Source organism: Lissotriton helveticus, chromosome 2_1, assembly GCF_964261635.1.
Source record: "Lissotriton helveticus chromosome 2_1, aLisHel1.1, whole genome shotgun sequence".
Lineage (NCBI taxonomy): Eukaryota > Metazoa > Chordata > Amphibia > Caudata > Salamandridae > Lissotriton > Lissotriton helveticus.
The window spans coordinates 1,676,525,151-1,676,546,310 of NC_136059.1; the positions used below are offsets into that span (position 1 = coordinate 1,676,525,151).

Sequence of the window (21,160 nt, forward strand, 5' to 3'; positions counted from 1 at the left end):
ACCTTTCCCTGCTCCAGGTCAAGACCCTACTGCGGTTTTAAACGCTATGTATGGTGTCTATTCCAGAGCGTGGTACCCCTCTGGTGCACCTTCGGGTCCTATGGGTCCTCTGCCGTTTAATTTAAGAGTTCCCCACTCCTATGCTTCGGCTCCTTTTATAGCCATTTATGCCGGCTCTGACGCCGCCTTGGCATTACTCTGCACCGCCGATATCGTCGACGCCGATACAGACATCGCCGGCTCCGAGACTACTTCGAGAGCAGCGCCCTGGGCCTGCGGATTCGATCTCTACGTCGATACCGGCTCCGTCTGAGTCGTTCACGGATCCGAGGGCGCGGCTGTTGAAAACGAGATCCAGAAAGGATGCTCAGCGCCTCATAGAAGAGCAAAGATATAGAGAGGCTGAGATGGAAGAAGGAGAGCTTCAGGAGGATTGTTTTGAAGATCTAGGAGAAGCTAGTGGTTTGGAACCTTCTCCAGAATGGGAGCTACCTTCTGTGTCTGATGCCCCTTCAAAGGATGTTAGGCCATACCACAAGGTCATGAGGAAGGCTGCAGAACTTTTAAATTTGACATTGCCTACGGTGGAATATAAGTCTGATCTCTTGACTGAGGTACTCCATTCACCAAGTTCTGTTGTTGAACCGTTGCTTCCCTTTAATGAAGCATTAACTGAGCCTATTTTGGAGGTTTGGAGCAAGCCTCTTACTGCTCCTGCAGTGGCTAAAAGTGTTGCAAGGAGGTATAGAGTTGCACCTGGGGATCCAGAGTTTTTATCCTCGCATCCTTCGCCTGAAAGTCTGGTTATTCAGGCAGCCTGTTAAAAAAAGACTGAGGGTGCTTTCCCTCAAGTGCCTGGGGATAAGGAATCTAAGAAACAAGATCAGACTGCGAAGAATTCTTTCTCATCAGCAAGTATGGCTTTAAAATCAACTAATGCCACTTGCCTTATGGGTAGATACATACATGGAAAAACCAAAGGTGGTGATGGATGGAGCGTTGACAATACAAACACTCACCCCCAGTCAACTGATCTGGGTTTAATCCATCACCGTTCTTTAGCTCACTCCGCCACCCCAGTTCAGACATGGCCATGTGCAAATCAGTCTGACCCTGTGCCTCATGGGAACAGTCCAGCCCGAACTGCCAAGCCATGTCTTCCCTGGACCGGAATCAAGCTTCCCAGCTCAGACGTGAGTCCCTTGCTCACTTTGCCACTGGATTCAAGCAAGCCCGGCTGAAGACTGCTGCAATGCCAGAAACCGGTCCTGGGAAGCTTGTTTCCGGTCCAGGGAAGGCATGGCTTGGCAGTTCGGGCTGGACTGTTCCCATGAGGCACAGGGTCAGACTGATTTGCATATGACCATGTCTGAACTGGGGTGGCAGAGTGTGCTAAAGAATGGTGATGGATTAAACCCAGATCAGTTGACTGGGGGTGAGTGCTTGTATTGTCAACGCTCCGTCCATCATTTCCTTTGGTTTTGCCTCGATACATACATGCCCAGATGTATTCTTTGCGTTTGTTGGCTCCTAAAATTCCTGATGACAACAGGAAGGATTTTGATGAAGTATTGGCTGATGTGCAGGCGGCTGCTCGTCAAGTGATCCAGAGTGGACTTGACACCGCTAATTCAGTTGCTCGCATCATGGGAACTGCGGTTGCCTCCAGAAGGGCTGCTTGGCTGAAGTCATCAGACTTTTCGGCAGACGTTCAGGCTGTGCTGGCGGATTTGCCCTTTGACGGTGTTGGTCTTTTTGGAAAAAAAGCTGATGCAGCCTTAGAAAGATTTAAGGACAGTAGGGCTACTGCCAAATCTTTGGGTCTGCAGACAAGAGGATCATCTACCAAAAGATTTAGAGGTTTTGGACGTTCTTCCTTTTGTCCCTACTGTCAAGGTCAACAGCAGCAGCAGCAGAATCCACTGTACAAATCATACAGGGGTAAGCAAAGAGCTCATCCACGGGGACGTCAAGCCTCCTCCACCTCTTCCAACCCCCCAGCCACAGAAAAGCAGCCCTAGATCCGCCATTCCGGATCATGTGGGCCCAGTGGGGGGCCGGCTTACCCATTTTCTACGGGTTTGGGAATCTGTTACATCAGATCTTTGGGTTCTCAATCTCGTAGAAAATGGGTATGCTCTTCCCTTTCGGGAATTCCCTCCGAATTACCCTCCTTGCCAAGGTTTTTACACGGAGGAACACCTGTTACTCCTGCAGGAGGAAGTCCAGACGTTGTTAAGAAAGGGTGCGATAGAGATGGTTCCAGAGCAGGAAAGGGGTCAGGGATGCTACTCCTGGTATTTCCTGATTCCCAAGAAGGATGGCAGACTTCGTCCAATCCTGGATCTCAGGATCTTGAACCTTTATCTAAAACAGGAGAAGTTCAAGATGCTCACCCTTGCACAGGTTCTTCAGGCGCTGATGGAAGAAGACTGGATGGTGTCAATAGACTTGCAGGATGCATATTTTCATATCCCTATCTTGCAGTCTCACAGGAGGTATCTCCGTTTTACGGTGGGATCGCAACATTACCAGTTTGTGGTTCTACCGTTTGGTCTTACTACTGCGCCTCGAGTCTTCACCAAGGTGATGGCTGTGGTGGCAGCACATCTCAGAAGATCGGGGATTCCAGTATTCCCGTATCTGGAAGATTGGCTGATCAAAGCAGAATCTCCAGAGAAGGTGCTCCATCATCTGCAAGTGACAACTCAGTTGTTGTACAGGTTAGGTTTTTCAATAAATGTACCCAAATCTCACCTGGTGCCCTCCAGCGCAACCTGTTCATAGGTGCGGTACTGGATACAAATGTGTCGTGCATTCCCTCCTCCTCAAAGGGTTCGCGACATACAGGAGTTGATTCCTTTATTTCACAATGGAGCGGTCATTCCAGTCCTGAAGGTCCTTCGTCTGCTCGGTCTGATGGCTTCCTGCATTTTGTTGGTCAAAAATGCACGCTGGCACATGAGGGCACTCCAGTGGTGCCTCCGCAGGCAGTGGTTTTAACACAACTGAGATCTCAGGGAGTCTGTGAGGATCTCCAGAGAAACTGCAGCGGATCTGTCTTGGTGGGGAGTGGAAGGCAACCTGTCTCAAGGGAAGCCTTTTCAACTGCCTCCAGCCGTGGCCACAGTGATAACGGATGCATCCACTCTAGGGTGGGGTGCTCATCTGGGGGATCTGGAGGTCAAGGCTCTTTGGTCTCCAGAGGAAAGGTTGCTTCACATCAACCTTCTGGAATTGCGGGCTATACGTCTGGCGCTCAAGGCCTTCCTCCCTTCCCTTCGCGGTCGGTCAGCTCAGGTCCTGACGGACAACACCACCGCGATGTGGTATGTCAACAAGCAGGGAGGAGTAGGGTCGCAGTGTCTCTGCAGAGAGGCTCTGCGTCTCTGGTCCTGGGTACAGGATCATCAGATTTTTCTGATGGCACATCATCTGGCCGGAGTTCTGAACGTGCGTGCAGACAGTCTGTCGGCAGTTCTCAGCCGACCACGAGTGGAGGCTTCATCCAGAGGTAGTTTGTCACGTCTTTCGGACGTGGGGGGAACTCCTCAGGTCGACCTGTTGGCCACTCGCGAGAATGCTCACTGCCCGTCATTCTGCAGCCTCCATTATCCGATGCAGGGAACCTTGGGGGACGGGTTTCAGTTGAGTTGGGACTCGCAGCTCCTTTACACGTTTCCTCCCATACACTTGATTCCTCGGGTTCTGAGGAAGATTCGCCACGACCGGGCCCAAGTTATATTGGTCGCCCCGGATTGGCCAAGAAGGGTGTGGTACACAGATCTTCTCCACCTCTCCTCGTGCCCGCCGCTCCGTCTCCCTTTCAGGGCAGATCCCCTCCTCTCTCAGATGGAGGGGCAGTTTCTACACCCCAACCTCCAGACCTTACACCTTCATGCCTGGAGATTGGACTGTTTGCCCTAAGTGTGGCAGGGTATGCTCAGACGCGAGTCCCTTGCTCACTTGGCCACTGGATTCAAGATAGCCTGGCTGATGAGGATTATGAATCCGAAACCGGTCCCAGGATGCTTGTTTCCGGTCTATGGAAGACATGGCTTGGCAGTTCGGGCTGGACTGTTCCCATGAGGCACAGGGTCAGACTGATTTGCATATAGCCATGTCTGAAATGGGGTGGCTGAGTGGGCTAAAGAATGGTGATGGATTAAACCCAGATCAGTTGGCTGGGGGTGAGTGTTTGATTTGCTTAAACGCTCCGTCCATCATCCCCTTTTGTATCGCTTTGGAGATTGAACGGGGCAACCTGAATTCCTTTTCTCTCCCACATGATGTGGTGGATGTCATTCTTTCGGCCAGGCGTGACTCCACCAAATCAATCTATTCTTACAGATGGTCTAAATTTGTCACTTGGTGCGGAGAGAAATCTGTTGACCCTTTGAAGGCTCGTTTGTCTGATATTCTGCAGTTTGCTCTTTCTTTGGCGCAGCAAGAGTTTGCTGTTGCCACAGTTAAGAGTTATCTTTCGGCTTTGTCGGCATTTCTCTGTTTGCCGTATCAACCGTCATTGTTCAAATCTCCTGTGGTTTTAAGATTTTTGAAGGGCCTTACAAATAAATTTCCTCCTACTCCCTTTATTGTGCCTCAATGGGACTTAAATCTGGTGCTTACTTTCCTGATGGGTTCTCCTTTCAAACCTTTGCACAAGTGTCCCATGAGACTTTTGTCTTTTAAGACGGTCTTCCTTGTTGCAGTTACCTCGGCAAGGAGGGTAAGTGAGCTTCAAGCTCTTAGTTCAAAGCCCCCATTCTTGACCATTCATGCTGAACAAATGGTTCTTAGGACCAGGGCTGCTTTTCTGCCTAAGGTGGTAACTCCTTCCATCTAGGACAGTCTATTACCCTTCCTACCTTCTATCCTCCCCCTCACCCTTCCAAGGAGGAGGAGAGACTTCACCGCTTGGACCCGAAGAGGGCGGTGAGCTTCTACCTGGACAGGACAAGAGAGTTCAGGTTGGATGACCAGCTGTTTGTTGGATTTGCTGGTTGCAAGAAAAGAAAAGCTGTGCACAAGCGCACACTTTCAAGATGGATCGTACTATGCTACTCCCTGTCGGGTAAGGAGCCTCCAGAGGGTATTGGGGCTCATTCTACTAGAGCAAAGTCTTCAACATCTGCTTTGTCTAGGGGTGTGCCTGTTGATGACATTTGTAGAGCGGCAACTTGGGCCTCCCTCCACACTTTTGCGAAGCATTACTGCTTGGATACCAAGGTGAGGAGGGACGGCCACTTTGCGCGTTCGGTCCTTCAGGATTTTCTGGTATAGGAGAGTGGACACCCTCCTCCGGGAGTGGGGACTGCTGTGGGACTCTATTCACAAGGTGAGGAATCCACTGGCAGATGTATCTATCAGAAGAACAAGTTACTTACCTTCGGTAACGCTTTTTCTGGTAGATACAGGATCTGCCTGTGGATTCCTCACATGCCCACCCGCCTCCCTGTTGTCCACTCTTCTATACCTTAGATAATGGCAATGTTTTAATGTATATATGTTATTCTCAAAAGTAGTGTTTTCTTCTACTTGAATTACTACATTGTCTTTACACTGTGTGTTATCTTGATTGTATACTGTGTATATATCTACTGTTGTCGGTCCGTCCGTGTGCCTGGAAGGCACGGAAAAAGGGCGGAACTGACGTCATCATGCCGGCGTGGGCCTATTATGGTGTCGGTGACGTCATCGGAGTTGCGAGCGATGCCGTGCCTCTGACGACGTCGGCGCGAAGCTACAAAAAGAATTTCCGAATGTTGCTGACACAAGGGGATATTCACAAGGTGAGGAATCCACAGGCAGATACTGTATCTACCAGAAAAAGCGTTACCGAAGGTAAGTAACTTGTTAATTTTTTATAAACGCTGTGCAGCTTTTTTTCATATAATCTACACTATTGATTAAATGTGGTAAAAGACGCTGCTTTACACTGCTTCCAGATAAGCCTGAAGGCTGCTCTCCACAGCACCACTTCAAGAGGTCAAGGAATATCAAGGATATTCTGATTCAGACAAGGCCCAAAAAGGTTGAACCACACAAACAAACCACTCTCTGGCAATTACCACCTGTACGGGGGCACTATCCATGTGGTTCCTGCAGTGCATGCCCCTTTACCAGTATACACAAAACTATCCTCCTGACAGACACCTTCCTGTGGGAGCTACGGAACCACACAAATTGCAATACCTCCAATTGCATCTACTTACTTAGATGCCCATGCGGTCTGCAATATGTGGGCATGACCTCACGCCCCGTCAAAATCCGTATCTCGGAACATAGAAGCAACTTCCGTTGCAAAAAAACTAACACGAAGATGTGCAGACACTTTTTAGAGCAGAATCACACTGCTGACTCACTGACATGGCTAATCCTTGAGACCCCCCCAGACAAATCAAAACACAATCTATTCCTGAAGGAACCGAGGTGGATACACCGTTTATCTACTGATAGCCGGGGGCTTAATGAGGATATCCCGTGGAGTGCTTTATGAATACACCACCTCCATTATGCCCTGGGCCCTTAGCCATTCCAGACTTGGGCACTCTCTAGCAGGACCAAGTGCTTCCCTGTAACCCACACTGTTACTGCTAACGTCTGGGCGTCCACTCACAGTGGTGAACTGGGCTCACCAAACTTGTCATTGACCAGCGAGCGTTCTATTGTTCTCACCTCACAGTGAATTCAACCGTGATTTTGATACTTTGAATTGACCATTTACTGTCTGGCACTTTAAAATAACACTAGACGGGTCACTTACATCCCTCCCTCTACCTGACTTAGGCATACAACTTTGTATCAATAGTTACACCTACAGGCAGACTGTTTAGCCAGGTAGCTCAACTGGGCCTCATTGACTGCACTAAAACGCACACTTGATTAGAGACCCCTCACCCTTATTAGACCTTTCCTCCCCTCTTTATCTACCAGTGGTCTGCGATTTAGCAATACCTTAATATGGAGAGCACAGTAGCTCTGAATTTACCCATCAAGATAAGGCCCGCTTCAAGTCCACCTCCATTGTTCTGCCTATGATTTTCATCGACAACATTGAGAGAACATAGATTATGTACTAACTCACTATCTTAAAACAACCCTCCACTCCATCATGGCCGCTCCGTTTACCGCTGCCATCACATGACATACAGGGACTGGCTGCTTCCTGTCTTGGAGTAACAGGCCATGCCCCCTGTGTTACTACTAGGAGACACGCCACGAGCACACCACTATCCGGACCCGGTAGTGATGGGTAGGCACAACGGGCACTGACTAAGGCAGCTGAAAGTGACCCTTTGATTTCTACCCTAGCGCCATGGTTCCTGCACGTGGAGGTCCCGTATCTGCATACCGTTCCCTCATTAATCAGGGTTACACGCTCCCTCTTTCAATTTAATTTAGTCCGCGAGACGCAACTCGGAGCACCTCTTACTGGTCGCGGTACCATGCGGTAAATTTCTTTTGTAACTCACCACGCAGCGATACTTGCATTACCCGGGCCACGCGCCGACCTGACTTTGAGACGCAGCCCGTTTCTTGCCACTGTAGGTTTTTAACCTAGCGGCAGGTTTTACGCTTAATATGACTGCTCCCTATCCACCCCTCAGCTAGCTATGAGGCTTTAGGTAACATGTCGGGCTTTATTCATTTATGTACTTAGCATTTAATGCATATTGTTACACACAATACGACCACGAGCACAACCGTGTGATTCAAATTAAACAATTTATTGGGGCACACACCGCGAGTACTTTGTTATCAGCATTACTTGTAGGCAGAGGTTGTACACACCCTCGACTGTGCCGTGCCATACCCGTGGGCTTACATGTACCGACAATCTTTCTGTACACTGCATTTTAATATCTTTGCCAGACTTGAGACCCAATGCACGCCCCATATGTTAATTTAATTTAATTCATTCTACATTATCTAGCATTGAGACTGGGGCATTCGTCATTCCATATTGCAGGCGAATCATTAATCCACTCTATATCGAGTCATTTGCTACATCATATATTCTTATCGCTCCTTCCATAGCCTTAAACCACTATGGTTTCCCCCTTGATGTCAGACCTACTGGGTACTGTTGACACCTTTATACTCTAACCTTTAGGTGTGTAACAGTACACCCATGCCTATGGGTTTGCATTTTGTTCTTTTTGAATGCTGCTTCAACCTGTTGTTTTTAACATGTTGTTTTAACCACGTACTAATCACCAATTCCACTAGTATGTCACTATTTCACATCAACACGGTGTGCTCACGGTCACTACAGGGTCACTTGTTGTTACTTACCTGTGGTAATGATCTCCTTTGTCTCTCCTTTAGGCAAGAGCAGTGTCAAACGGGTAGCACAACCTATGTACTGTAATTTAAACTGATACTATTCTAGGTCATGTTTTGTTGATAGTAGTTTTTATTAGGTCCTGAAGAATCAGTGTAGGAAGGTAGATCCCGGACTATGGTTGCCCCCAACTTTTTGCCTGGTGTTTTGCTGGGTTTCTGACTTAGTTGACCTGGGGCCCTGCTATTCAGGACCCCAGGCCTACTGCTCTCTCTGTAAAATGGATTCCATGTACCTTAGGTACATATCTAATTGGATACTGAGTCACCTTATCAGTCCCTGTACAGTGTACCTTAGGTACCCAGGGCATAGGTGTACCCAGGGCCTACCAGGGGCTGCAGCATGTATTATGCCACCCCTGGCTGGCCATCCAAATCTGACACAACTGGCTGCACGACAGCTGGGGCAAGGTGGTGTAATCACCCTTTGCTTTAGATATAGTATACCTATATCTAACCCTAAAATGGACACACAGATCTCCTATCAGTCACTCCTATGGCAGGCCTTAACAATCCTGAAGGCAGAGTGCTTGGAATCGTGTGAGACGGTGCTCTGGCATGAGCTGAGCCTGTCTGCGGCTTTCGGGATCCATCCCTTAGCCGTTTCCATGATATCACATACCATATACTCTTTAGTGCATTATAATTCTCGCGGTTATATGCCAACTCTGGTATCGCTTTATCAAAACATGTCGAGTAAGGAGTCATACGAATTGGATTCCACCCTTCTAGAGGGACACGACATGTATGTAACCTGTAACCCCGGTTAAAGTCAGACAGAGCCTTAGCATCCACAAAATGGATGCTGCCACCGAGACACAAGTCTGCCCTCCTGCTGCTGGGAGTCCTCCCAGAGCAGGAGGCAAGGACAAAGGGTTTCCTGCCAGGGGCGGTGCCAGCACCGTCCCAGACAGGGTTTTGTGTATTCCAGGTAGGCAGGGCTACAGAGGAAGGTGACTGCAAGTGGCACCCCGGTGCTCACTGTGCATAGGCCGGCTGAAACCAGTTCCAGGGGCACTCCAGCCCCTGGCCTGGGGAAAGCCCGCCAAAGGAGAGGGGTGTAACCACCCCCCTCCTGGTCCCACCCATAGGGCAGGACTTAGTCGCGGGCCAGCCCCCTTTTCTCAGATAAAGGTAGGAGCAGGCCCCCTTCCAAATTAGATCATCTTTGGAATCAAGACACGACTTTCTGCGAAAGGACTTCAAGATTTTTCCTTCAAGATTCTCCCTTGTGACTAAGGAGTAGTCACCCTGCATCCGCAGGCACCATCCTAAGAACACTGCGGTCTGCTGTAAGTCCTTCCTCCGGAATCCGACTGCCCAGCTCGACAAGACCCGGCTTCCCTGGCACCTCCGACCTCTACTCACCTCTACAGCCAAGCTGAGAACCGTGAGTGCGACGAGACCTCAAGGGACCGGATATTGCCAAGACTGCACGACTTCTTCACAGCAAGCCCGCCGAGTAATCTCCTGGCGAGTGCTTTGGGGTCCGAGAAGCCCCAACCCTGAGCAGCTCCAGCACCGAAGAGCAGCCCCCCAGCATCTCCACGATCGGCGTGGGACCCTTCTGCTTTTTGCTGCTCACCGTGTTGTTTGGCTACTAGCCCGCTGGCTTGTGGCCTTCTGAACGACGCCCGACGACATCACTGCTGCTGTCTGGTTGCTCCAGACTGGCTCTTGCTCCCTTCCAGAAGAGGAGCACCCCGGACCCTCCTGGTCCACTCAAGACGCCATTTTGAGTCCACCGCGTGGGCTTGAATTAGCCAAGGCTTTGTTGCCCAATCCTGGGTTCTTCGACGCCGACAGCTTCATCCATCGTGGGACAGCTCGCCCCTCCATCCTGGTCGCCGACAACGCCTCCTGGTCCGTGAGATCTGCAGAGCACAGCGTCGCCCACTCACCTAGCCGAGGTGACTACCATCCGGTGCCCTCCTGGTACCACCTGACTACTGGCTAGTAGTCACGAACTTGGTCCCCTCTGCTTTCAGGTATCATCCATCTTCAAGATCCAGGCTTGGATCGCTTCGAACTCTCTTCACTGGTCGCCTGCCAGCATCTTTCTTCCAGGCTCCTGGTTCGTCTACGAGGATTCCCGACGTCTTTTGAGACATATGCAGCTGCAGCCCCTGGGCTAGGTAACTTCGGCATTTCGGTGCCCCAGCATAGCCTCACTATCCAAGGGTCAGGATCCACTTTCGTTTTCTCCCTACCAGGTCGGGTTCGCCCGTGAACACTAACTTTAGCGTTACTAGCTACCATAGACTTTGTCCCGCATCCCGCGTGAGAGTGCACACTCTGCACCCGAGTCCCCTGGGCGATTCCAAAGCCTATTAGTACTGTACTTACCTGCTAGTAATTTCGCATTCCACTTTCAGAGTATATGGTTTTCCGTGCCCCTCGGGCATTTGTGTATACTGTGCTAACTTAAGTATTTTTATAAGAGTTTTGTTGTGTGCTTAGCTCCCTGTCTCATAAAGAGCCAGGGTAGTCTTGTTATAAATAAATACACTGTTTATTTTCATAACAACTTGTGTGGTGTCCTTTCACTGGGTGTTCAAGGGGTAATGTGATGGTAAAACAGCTGGCTTAACACGCCCTCTAGAGTCTTAGCCTTAGACTGCTCGTATCCATGCTACTAGGATAGCTGGTCTATAAGGTTGACTTACAACCAATCATCAATAAGGGTTGTTTGGACTGATATATAGTGATCACTAGAATAGTGAGCACTGCACATCAGGCCAACTTCTCACAATCAGTCAATGCACTATAAAGCGAGAAACATGTTGACCACACCAGTTGAACGCTAGTTCTGTATCGTGTTTTGGAAACCTAAGTTCCAGCGATCACAGACTACTTTTGTTTTTACTTGCGGCAGAGGACCACCAGAATAAAATTGTTTTCCGGTACCTTGTGCCACATTTTATCCTCACCCACACTATCTACCCTTTCCTGGCCCCTCACCCACACTTCACCCATAGGCAGTTGGATAAAAGATCTCCGATAAAGAACCCCTCTTTGAGGTGAGCCCGTTGGGCATTGCACCGCCTGCCCAACGAGGAGCATTGCCGATGATGAAGCATGACACTCGCAAGGGTGTGTGAGGCCATTATATCCAACTAATTGGATACCCAAGGGTGGTCCTCCATTGAGCACTATCCTTCCTACCTCTGCGACCGTTTCCTTCTCCTTTTCTTTAGGAACAGCTCAGTCATTTTGTTGTTCACTGATTTTGGGGCTCTGACTGTGGCTGGACCTTCCATTCTCCTTTCCTTGAATGGTAATCTAAGCCCTATTGGATCATAACCTGATCCACTTCTTCCCCTACCTATTGTTACACATGCTCTCCACAGCTATCACTTTGAGAGCTTAAGGTTAACAAAGACGACTAAAATCACCATAAGGGTTGCCAGGATTAGTGCAAGGTGCATCACTTCTTTGAGTGTGCACCATACACTAAGCCAGCATCCTACACCTAGAACTCTCCAGTTCCCTAATACCCCTTTTTGCAGAGCTTCCTGGGCGAGGAACATACTCTTATCGTGGAGGGTACCAGAGAAATCAACAACTGTCCTATCAGCAGCCTTTTTGACCTACCCATCAACAGCCCTATCAAGCACCGCTATCAGCAGCTTATTCTAAGCAACAACCTAGAAGGATAACTTCTTCCAGGAGAGATACCAGAGAAATCAGTGGCAACCTCAATCTACCAGTTACACCCCCAATGCATCATCATTTGGTGGGTGCCAGAATTTCCAAATACCTACATCAGTGTCCTCAAAATAACTACAGACCAGTGGGTCCTAGATCTCATTATGTATAACCATACCCTGGAATTCATTCAGATTCCACCTCATACTCCACCAAGAAAGTTTCTCCCATCTCATCTTCTTTACAAGGAGTTATTAGCCAGATTATAAAAAGTGGCCATAGGGCACGTTCCACACTCTAAGAAAATAAATGGGTTTTACTCCAGTTTTTTCCTATTCAGGAAGACATCAGGGGAGTGGCTCACCATTTTCTAGCTCAGGAAACTCGACCAGTACCTGAAGAAACCATATTTCCTTATGATTTACCCTCCAGGAATTTCTCCACCTTCTCTACCATGGAGATTTTCTAATCGGCCTCAATCTCCAATATGTCTATTTCCATGTTCCCATCCACCCCAGTCAATGCAAATTCCTCAGTCACAGTAGTCAACACTCATTACCAGTTCAAGGTGCTCCCCTTTGATCTCCGATCTGCACCCTAGATATTTAAAAATGGTCTTGCCCCAGTGATGGCCCTCCTGTGAAAAAAAGGCCTTCAAACTTTCCCGACAATTGGCTAATAAAGCCTCCATCCTTCCAACAAGCATTGTAAGGTACTGGCACGTGTCTTCACCTCTTTCAAACCCTGAGACTCACAGTCCAGTACCAGAAGTCTCTCCCTTTGCCTTCAACAAATATCACCTTTCTGGGAGCAACTTTAGACACATTGTTCTACAAGCATTCTTGTCCATAGACAGACAACAGAAACATTTATTTCTAACCCTCTCTTTCAAAAAGAAAGCGTGCTTCAATTCGCCTGATCAAGTTTCTACTCCGCATTCTCGTAGTGCCTCATGCTAGTCTCAAAATGACCATTCCGGGAAGAACTGGACGCACAGTCTAAAAGTGTAAGGGCATTTCGATGACCACTTTCGGATCACCCCAGTGATGAAAGCAGGTCTTCCTTGGTGGAGAAGCTCTGGCAAACACTCTGCAGGATTAACATTCATTCCTGCCCTTTTGGAGTAAGTCATTACAACAGACTCTTCTCTAGAAGGGTGGAGAACTCACTTGGAAGACCTTCAAAGTCAGAGCAAGTGGACTCCAGAGCAGTCCAGAATGTATATCAACTTCCCGTAACTCAAAGCAATCTTGCTGACTCTTACCCAGTGTTAGAACCGGGGTCTCTAGTTGGCAGGGGTATGCACCCTAGTCCAAGTAGGAACCACCGCTTCCGACAGGATAGTTTGGCACAGAGCAGGTAGGCGAAAAGCAGGAGACAATGTGTAAAGTATTTGTGCAACACACACCACGAGTAACACAGTAAAAACATTCACAAAAGGACACCACACCGGTTTTTATATGAAATCCAAGGCATCTTTATCTAAATCTTTGGCGAAATCCAAAAATATGGCAAGCATATTCTATGCACAGTAAAAGGTTTCCAGGCCCAAAAGGGTCTTTATAAAATTGAGCTTGTGAGTTCTGTATCTCCCCAGTCACTTGCAGTAGTGTAAACCAGTCACAGATTTGGGGCGGACTGTCTTTAGATCCTCAGGGATGGAAAGGTTACCAGCTCATTCCCCTGCAGGCCCGTGGTGAAAGGGCAGAGCCCGTTTAAATGAGCCAGTCCATGTTCTGAAATGCGCAGTAAATCAGGTCCCTTGCAGTTTATACACCCTCTGGGAGAAGTCCCACTCGTAGCTTAATACCACGGCAATAGTTCACAGTCCTGCTACTTAAATAGGCGGCGATTTGCTGATCCGGGCGGGCAAAATGGTGTAGAGCTTACAGGGGTAATAGGCCCTAAGTTGAGGCAAGCCGATGCTTTCAGTCCCGCTACTGCCAGAAAGCTTGAACCACAGCAGATGAGGGTTACCGGGAGCGAACGCGCGTTGAACTCAATGTCCTGCCTGTCCATGCAGCGGGAGCCCAACTTGGCCACCCCGCAATTAAGAGATGGTCCCGGTAGGCAGCGTCCCCGCAGACAGTTCCAGGAAACTCCAGGCGCTGCAGCTGTTCCCTGGAACGCAATTGGGTTACTTGCGTTTCCGCTTCGCGGCACAGCTTCCTCCTGGTAACGAGCCCCTCGTTACCGGGCAACCCCCGCGGCAGCACCAATTCCAGTGCGGCCCCTTCTCCACGTCACGGGGGAAGCCCGCGCTGCTCTTCTCAAGGTTGCTCGGGGATGATTGAGTTTGATACTGTCTCGGGCTGCAGTGGTGAACTCTGGGCCAATTTCAGCAGCGTTCCTGGAGTGCCTGCACCACGGGTCAGCAGCGCTGATTTCAGAGCGGTTTTGGTGTGCTCTTACTCGGGCCCGCATTGGCGAAGTGGATCTTGCAGCTCGTGCCTGTCACATTACTTCCCAGTGCCAGCGCAGGTAGGACACGGGCAGTAATGATGACCGTTGAAGGGTGTTCCCCGTGCACCCGCGGCAGCGATTACTTTGGCACACAGTGCTTTACAGTTCAGTTAGGGTCCTCAAGCAGCGGCAGTGATTTAGGGGTGAAAGAAGTAGTCTCCCACACCCAGTGCTGCAGAGGCAGTTTACGCAGTGAAGAAACTTGGTGATCTTTATGAATCCTCCACCAGGCAAGGGGGATAGACAGCAGATTGTGGTGGAGACACTCTGGAGATGGTATTCCTGGTTCCCCTCTGGCAGGGCAAGATCAGCAGGCAGAGCAGCTCAGCTAACTTGGGGCAGCAGTTCCTAGGAGCAGTCAACCTCAGTAGTGTAGCAGTCCTCCCAGCACAACAGTCTTCACTCCAGCAGAGAATCTCCAGGTCCAGTAGTGTAACAGGGATGTGTGGCCAGAACCCTCCCTAATATAGCCTAAAATCAGGTGACCAGGAGGGGGCGGCACTTTCTGGAAGAATCTAGGGGTTGGAACAACAATGGAAAAATCCAGGAGGCTCTCTGGTGTTCCCTATCCTACCTGTCTGTCAACCAGGGACAAAAGGCTACAGTATCAAAAACTCCCAGAACATGCAGACTACCTTTATGTAAATGAAGGGTAGACCTCACTGTAGCAGGGTCTGTAGCTGATACTCTAGTGTCACTGATTTTAAAGGAGAGCACCTGCACCTCAGCACTGTTTAGCAGTGGGAAGGGGCCCAGAGTCCTAATGTCCCACAAAAATATGGATCCAGTCAGAGGCAAAGAGGGCAACAAATGTAGGGGAAGACCACCCTAGGGCTGACAGGTCTAACACCCAGGAATCAGGTGCAATCTGTGTTAATAAGAAAAGACAACAATACAAGTATACATTACCTCAAAAAACCGGGAAGTACAAGATCCAAAGTTCTGTCCCAGGAAGAAGCTCAACCATTTGAAAATGGAGGCTATGTCATCAAGTGACCATAAGAGCAGAAAATCTCAGGAGTGCACAACTCCCTAGCATACACCTTGAGCAGAAGGACCCAGAGTTGCCATGAGTAGGAACTAAACCATCTCATTCTGGACGCCATATTTCAACAATGAGGCAAGTTCAAACTGGATTGTTTTTCATCTCGGGAGATCAAAAAATTCTAGTTTAATGCCAGCAAGTAACCTCAAAAGGAATGTTGGGCGACTGCCTTTTTAATGCTATGGTCTGGGATTTATGCCTACGCTTTTCCCCTGATTCTACTTGTTCCCAGGCTTCTCGTGAAAATCGAAAGCAAAACGTGATGGCTAATACTCATCGCTCCACGATAGCCCAGACAACACTCATTTATGGAGCTCCTCATGTTGTAGGACAACTGCATTCAACTGAAGCCCCAAGTGGACTTGTTGTCGATGAACAACCAGCAGCTTCATTACCCAGGTATTCCAAAGGATTGTAGGAATATACTTGCTAAGGCCAGAGTGAACTACTAACAAAACATATTTGAAAGAAACACACGTTAGTTATAGATTCCTTACCTTAGAAGTACCCCCAGATGTCAGACTGGATCCAGAAAGTTTTTAGTCAGCAGTTCCTCTGCGTGTCGGAAGGTGGCTTCGGTCGGCTCCACATTCATTGTTGGCGTTGTCGCCGGGATGAGGTTGCGGTAGCTACTTAGACGCCGCCCTCGCACGCTGACGTTAGTTTTCTTTTTCCGCTCCAGCTAGCGCAGATCTGGAGAGAGCGGTGCCTCCAGTCACTTTTTGACTGACTTTTTTCTCGACTTTTGTCGACTTCTTTTTTGAGTCCATGGACTCCTGGTGCACGAGGGATGCCCGGCTTCAAGGCATGCGAGGCGGTTCCTGTAACCGCCTAATGTCGGTGACAGATCCGCACCACGTGTTCCTCGCTTTGTACATTCTACGAGGCGATGCAGTCACCAGCATGAATTCATCCCATCTTTTACTAAATGCCAAAACTGTTACATTTCTCTGGATGGCTGCAACTAAACTGGACTCTGTCATCACCACCAGTGCAGTGGCAATACACTCTTAAATGCTGTAATTATTGCTCCTGCACCAACCATCACTGCACGCATAACTTGTCTCCACAAAGTTAACCCTAATGTGCTTCGCTAAAGACCAACCACACAGCAGTTTGCACATCACAGCCCACGCGATTCGGGTGTAGCCACATCATCAGTCCTGCTTGCATACAGCACTTTTGCATTTACAATGCGGCTTACCACAGTTTAAAATTGATTAGAATTTGCTGCTACTCTTTGGGGTTGGTCACCGCCCTGCATTTTATATTATTTATTACCACTCTCTGCACTGATCCGCCTTAAAAAGGTATCGTCCGGACGGAGACCTGATCTGCTCTAAAAATGCACTGTCTGTGACCTGATCTCATTTATATGTTTATATGTGATTGTTGTCCTGCTGCTCCGCACATAGGCCTGCATTTTGCTTAACTCGCATGTTTTTAAATTTTTGTGGATAAGCGGGAATTCATCTCATGCACTGATTGATGTTTTGACCACTTTTAAAATGTAGATTAGCTAAATTTCCTCTGCTCACCTCTGCAGACCTGTCTTGCAATGGGTCTGTGTTCTGCGTATTATGCTAATTGTTCCAACCTGATACAGAAATGTTTGCTTTGCCATGTGTTGTTTGTCTTTCACTTATTTAGCAAAATAAGACTCAGTTGAACTTTGCCGCCAGTTTTTAACTATGCTTTTAACATATGGTTTTATTCTGAAAGTGGCATATCTTAATGGTTTTTTTTTTACTGTTAGTTAAGGTTTTATTAACCATACAATAAAATTAACTGACTACTCCTGGCAGCTTCTAGAGCTAAGAAAAATGTAAGGGCTGCAAATATTGGTAGAGTCGGTGTGGCAGACATTTTGATCTAGAGTTTAAGTTTCCATTTTTGGAGCAGCACTTCCTCAGGAGACTCGCTTAGTCAACCACTTGCGTTCTGTCAGTTATGAAGTGATGCCTCTCGTCGGTCAAAATTAGTCACTTTCAACAAACCGTATGATTCGGAGCCATGTTCCCAACCTGATCAGTTTCAGAAAAAAACACTTCCCACTTACCTATAAATCCTCCCACTGCAGAAACATTTAGGTGTACTACATGTGTCTGACACCATGTAAAAGCAAATTTCATGAGCATTAATGTTAGTTTGGATGTGCATGGTGATTGTATGGGACTAGGATGAGTCATGAGTAAAACTCTATATGATGGAACTGGGAGGGTTCTATATTCAAACAGTGGCTTAGCCAATGTCTGCCTACTGCCAGAATAAAGGTAGTCTCATTCCAAAGACTGTGAAACGATTACCGTCCAATGCTGTTAAAAGATCTCGTATGAGAATTGACTTATCAGGGCAAAAACATAACTTTTTCTTAAGAAGTTCATATATATTTGTACTCACCTACTGCAGACTTTAGTGGGTTTTTTCTTGTGCAGTTTGCAGGCTTTAATCGTCATAATTTTAATTACTTGCCTAATCTTTTTTTTTTTTTTATGTAGACTGAATTGTCAAATACTTACAGTCAAATGGAAAAAGATGTTAAGCTGTATAAGGGTCAGTTGGAATCTGAAAAGGCACATTATAAAAAAATGCAGGTGGATATGCAGAAAGAGTTGCAGAATGCTTTTAATGAAAACACAAAGCTGAACTCCCTCCTGGATGGCAAAGTTCCAAAAGGTATGTCTTAAGATAAATTGCAAAGCCCTAATATTAAAGAATTAATGGTTACGGTGCCAATGTTTTCTCTGTTGCAGGTCATTTAAAAAGATTCTTTAGTTTGATTTTTTTATTTACATAATCTAGGGAGAAGCAAACATTTATTGAGCATCTCTTCTGTTGCATAGGCAATTCATGTCAGCGTATAATATATAAGAAGGGGCTATGGGGTTGGAATGTGAAATTCCTTTGCTATTGGTTGTGAGAGTATGAGGTAAGAAAAAGTTGTGGCTAATAGAGTATTGGTTTGTCACAAGGCTACTTGTTCAATGGTAACCAGGTGGCATTAGTAGAAATAAAATGTTTACATAGTTAGCACGTTCAGATGAGCATTTGTTGTAATACCTTAGTGATTAATAATCAGTGGCTATTTGTGGATAACATTCGCTAACATGGCTCTGCGTGCTGCACTGCTTCTCGCATTGATGATTTAGTCCATGGAAGCAATTGTCAACAAGTACAGAAAGTTTGCAGATAGTGAAGCACACTACCAAAATTAAAAATAATTTTGGTTCTGTGATTATTTTTCTTATCTTGTTCCTAAGAGGCAAACTTGTTAATTGCCAATGTAGGAATATAAAAAAAGATACACACACCAAATGTACATGTAGGAGAGTAAAATATTAAAGATTGTGTAGGATTTGTAATTGTTATCTTTTATTTTCATCTTGTGGTGTGCCAGAGCCAATTAAATTTGTTGTACTTCAGGGGCCGTATTACAGAAGTGCTCCGGGGACGCAATAGGCGTTGGCTACTGCTTTCCATGCCTCAGGGACATTTGGTATTACAGAAAAGGCAGCAGATGCTTGTGCGGCCCTTTCTGTAATACAGATAGCGCTGGGGCACATATAGCGCCAGTGCCTCGTTTGCATGGGGGTGAGGCCCCATGCAAATGAGGGAATCCATTTACCTGCGCCATATATAGACGTGAGCGCAGAGGCAAAGAAGCTGTCCGGGACACGAACAGTGCACCACCTAAAAGGTGGTCGACGGTCAGTGCGCCCACTGATAGCAGGCCTCTGAAGTGAGGTAAGGGGTCCTATAGAACCCCCAGACCTCTCCTTACAGGCAGGTGCAGTCACTCACTGCACCCACTTGCAATATCAGCAATTTTGCTTGGCGACGCTTTTTGTCATTCGTGGAGGTCAGGCCTACTGTACGCCTTAACGCCCATACCACTTTTGTCAAGGGTTCTCAAGAAGATAAAGAACGGCCAGGCCCAAGTCTTTCTTGTTGTTCCGGACTGGGCAAGTAGTCTGCTATCCAGAGCTTCTGAAAATTAGCATCGATCCTCCGATCAGGCTGCCCCTTCGTCAGGATCTTCCATCGCAGCAAAAACAGTGGAGGGTCCTCCACTCGAACCTATCTACTCTACGCCTCCAAGCGTGGAGATTGAGCGGCGACAGTTGATAGCTGTCGAACTTCCTCCCGGAGTATGCAAGGTTATTTTGGTGGCCAGGTAGCCCTCCACTAAGACTGTATACGCCTGCTGTCAGCAAAAGTTTGTAAAATAGTGTACAGAAAGGTATTTTTACCCTATTTCTGCTTCTCTTTCTACTATTCTTCTTTTTATTTGGGAAACAGCCAATGCAATGCGCCCGTTTCCACGCAAACCTTTACCACGCATGCATAACGCATGCGTGGTTACCACGAAAGTCTTTACCACTCATTCCTTTACTATGAAATACGTATTAAAGGCGTGTGTGGTAAAGGCAAAAATTTGAAAAAGGGGGCTTGAGGGGTCTCCCCCAAAAAATAAAACAAAGAGTAAGAATAAAAAGAGTTGGGGGGGGGGGGGGGTCTCCCCCCACACCAAAAAAAACCGCACCTGATTTGAAGTGGAGGCAATCAGCGTCGTTGGAGAGGAAAGGGAAAAACTTCCGCTTCCTCTTTACGACGCCCGACTTCAAAAAGGGAAGATGAAGGACAGGGCTCCGAGACGACGTGAATAGGTAAGGGGAATTTTAAATTAATAAAAAGATTGAGGGTTAAGGGCAGGGGTAAAAAAAAAAGGATTGGGGGGATATAACCTTTAGCACAAGTATGCCTTTAACATGCATACATTTACAACGAAAATCGGTGTAAATCTATGCGTGGTAAAGGAATTTTCGTGCAAAAGATTATGCGAACAAAAAACATTCCGTTGTAACGCATGCGTGGTAAAGGCATGCGTTGCAACGGAATGCGTTGTAACGACATACAACCTTTTATTCTTACCCTTGCCCAGAAGGGCTCTGCGTTTGGTACTCTCATGGGTTATCTTTCTGCTCTGTCTGACTTCTTGCGGCTGCCAGACCAACCCTGTATGTTTAATTCTCCTGTTATAAATAGATCCTTAAGAGGGCTTGTACATATGTTTCCACCAACTCCCTTTGTCATGCCACATTGGGACCTTAATTTGATTCTTACTATCCATATATGAACTCCTTTCAAGACTTTACATAATTGTCCCCTCTGGCTGCTTACCATCAAAACAGCCTTTTTGGTGGCAATAACTTTGGCCCGGATGGTGCGCAAGTTGCAGGAATTGCCAACCAGGCCTCCATGTGTGATAATCTTTGAAGATAAAGTGGTGTTGTGCACCCAGGGCTTCATTCTCGCCAAAGCTGGTGACTAAATTCCATCTGGGTCAATCAATCACGCTGCCCACCATTTTTTCGCCCTCCCCCTTCCCCCATATCCTTCTAAGGAGCATTCCACCACCAGGCTACTCCGAGTAGCTTTTGAGCTGCCAGTATCTCTCTAGATCCCTAGCTCCGTGTGAGTAGCTCTCCTGTGTTTTGCTTGGTTGAATTATTTGTAAGGCAAAATTAAAAAGCATACATTCGAGATGAAAATGGGAGTATTTTCAGAAGTTGTTTGGAGAAAAATGTGAATTTCCAAAATGTGTTTATAGCGATTATTCGAATTGGAGAGATGTATTACTCCCATTATTACTTTGGT

At 47.4% G+C, this 21,160-nt stretch overlaps 1 protein-coding gene across 1 annotated transcript in view; it reads left to right on the forward strand.

Annotated features, from left to right (window-relative positions):
- The window catches only part of LOC144818836 (uncharacterized), a 1,999,126-nt gene that overhangs the window by 535,349 nt on the left and 1,442,617 nt on the right, over positions 1 to 21,160 (forward strand). The window contains 1 exon segment of the mRNA XM_078676624.1: positions 18,001 to 18,178. Coding sequence (XP_078532750.1) covers positions 18,001 to 18,178 — 178 coding nt within the window.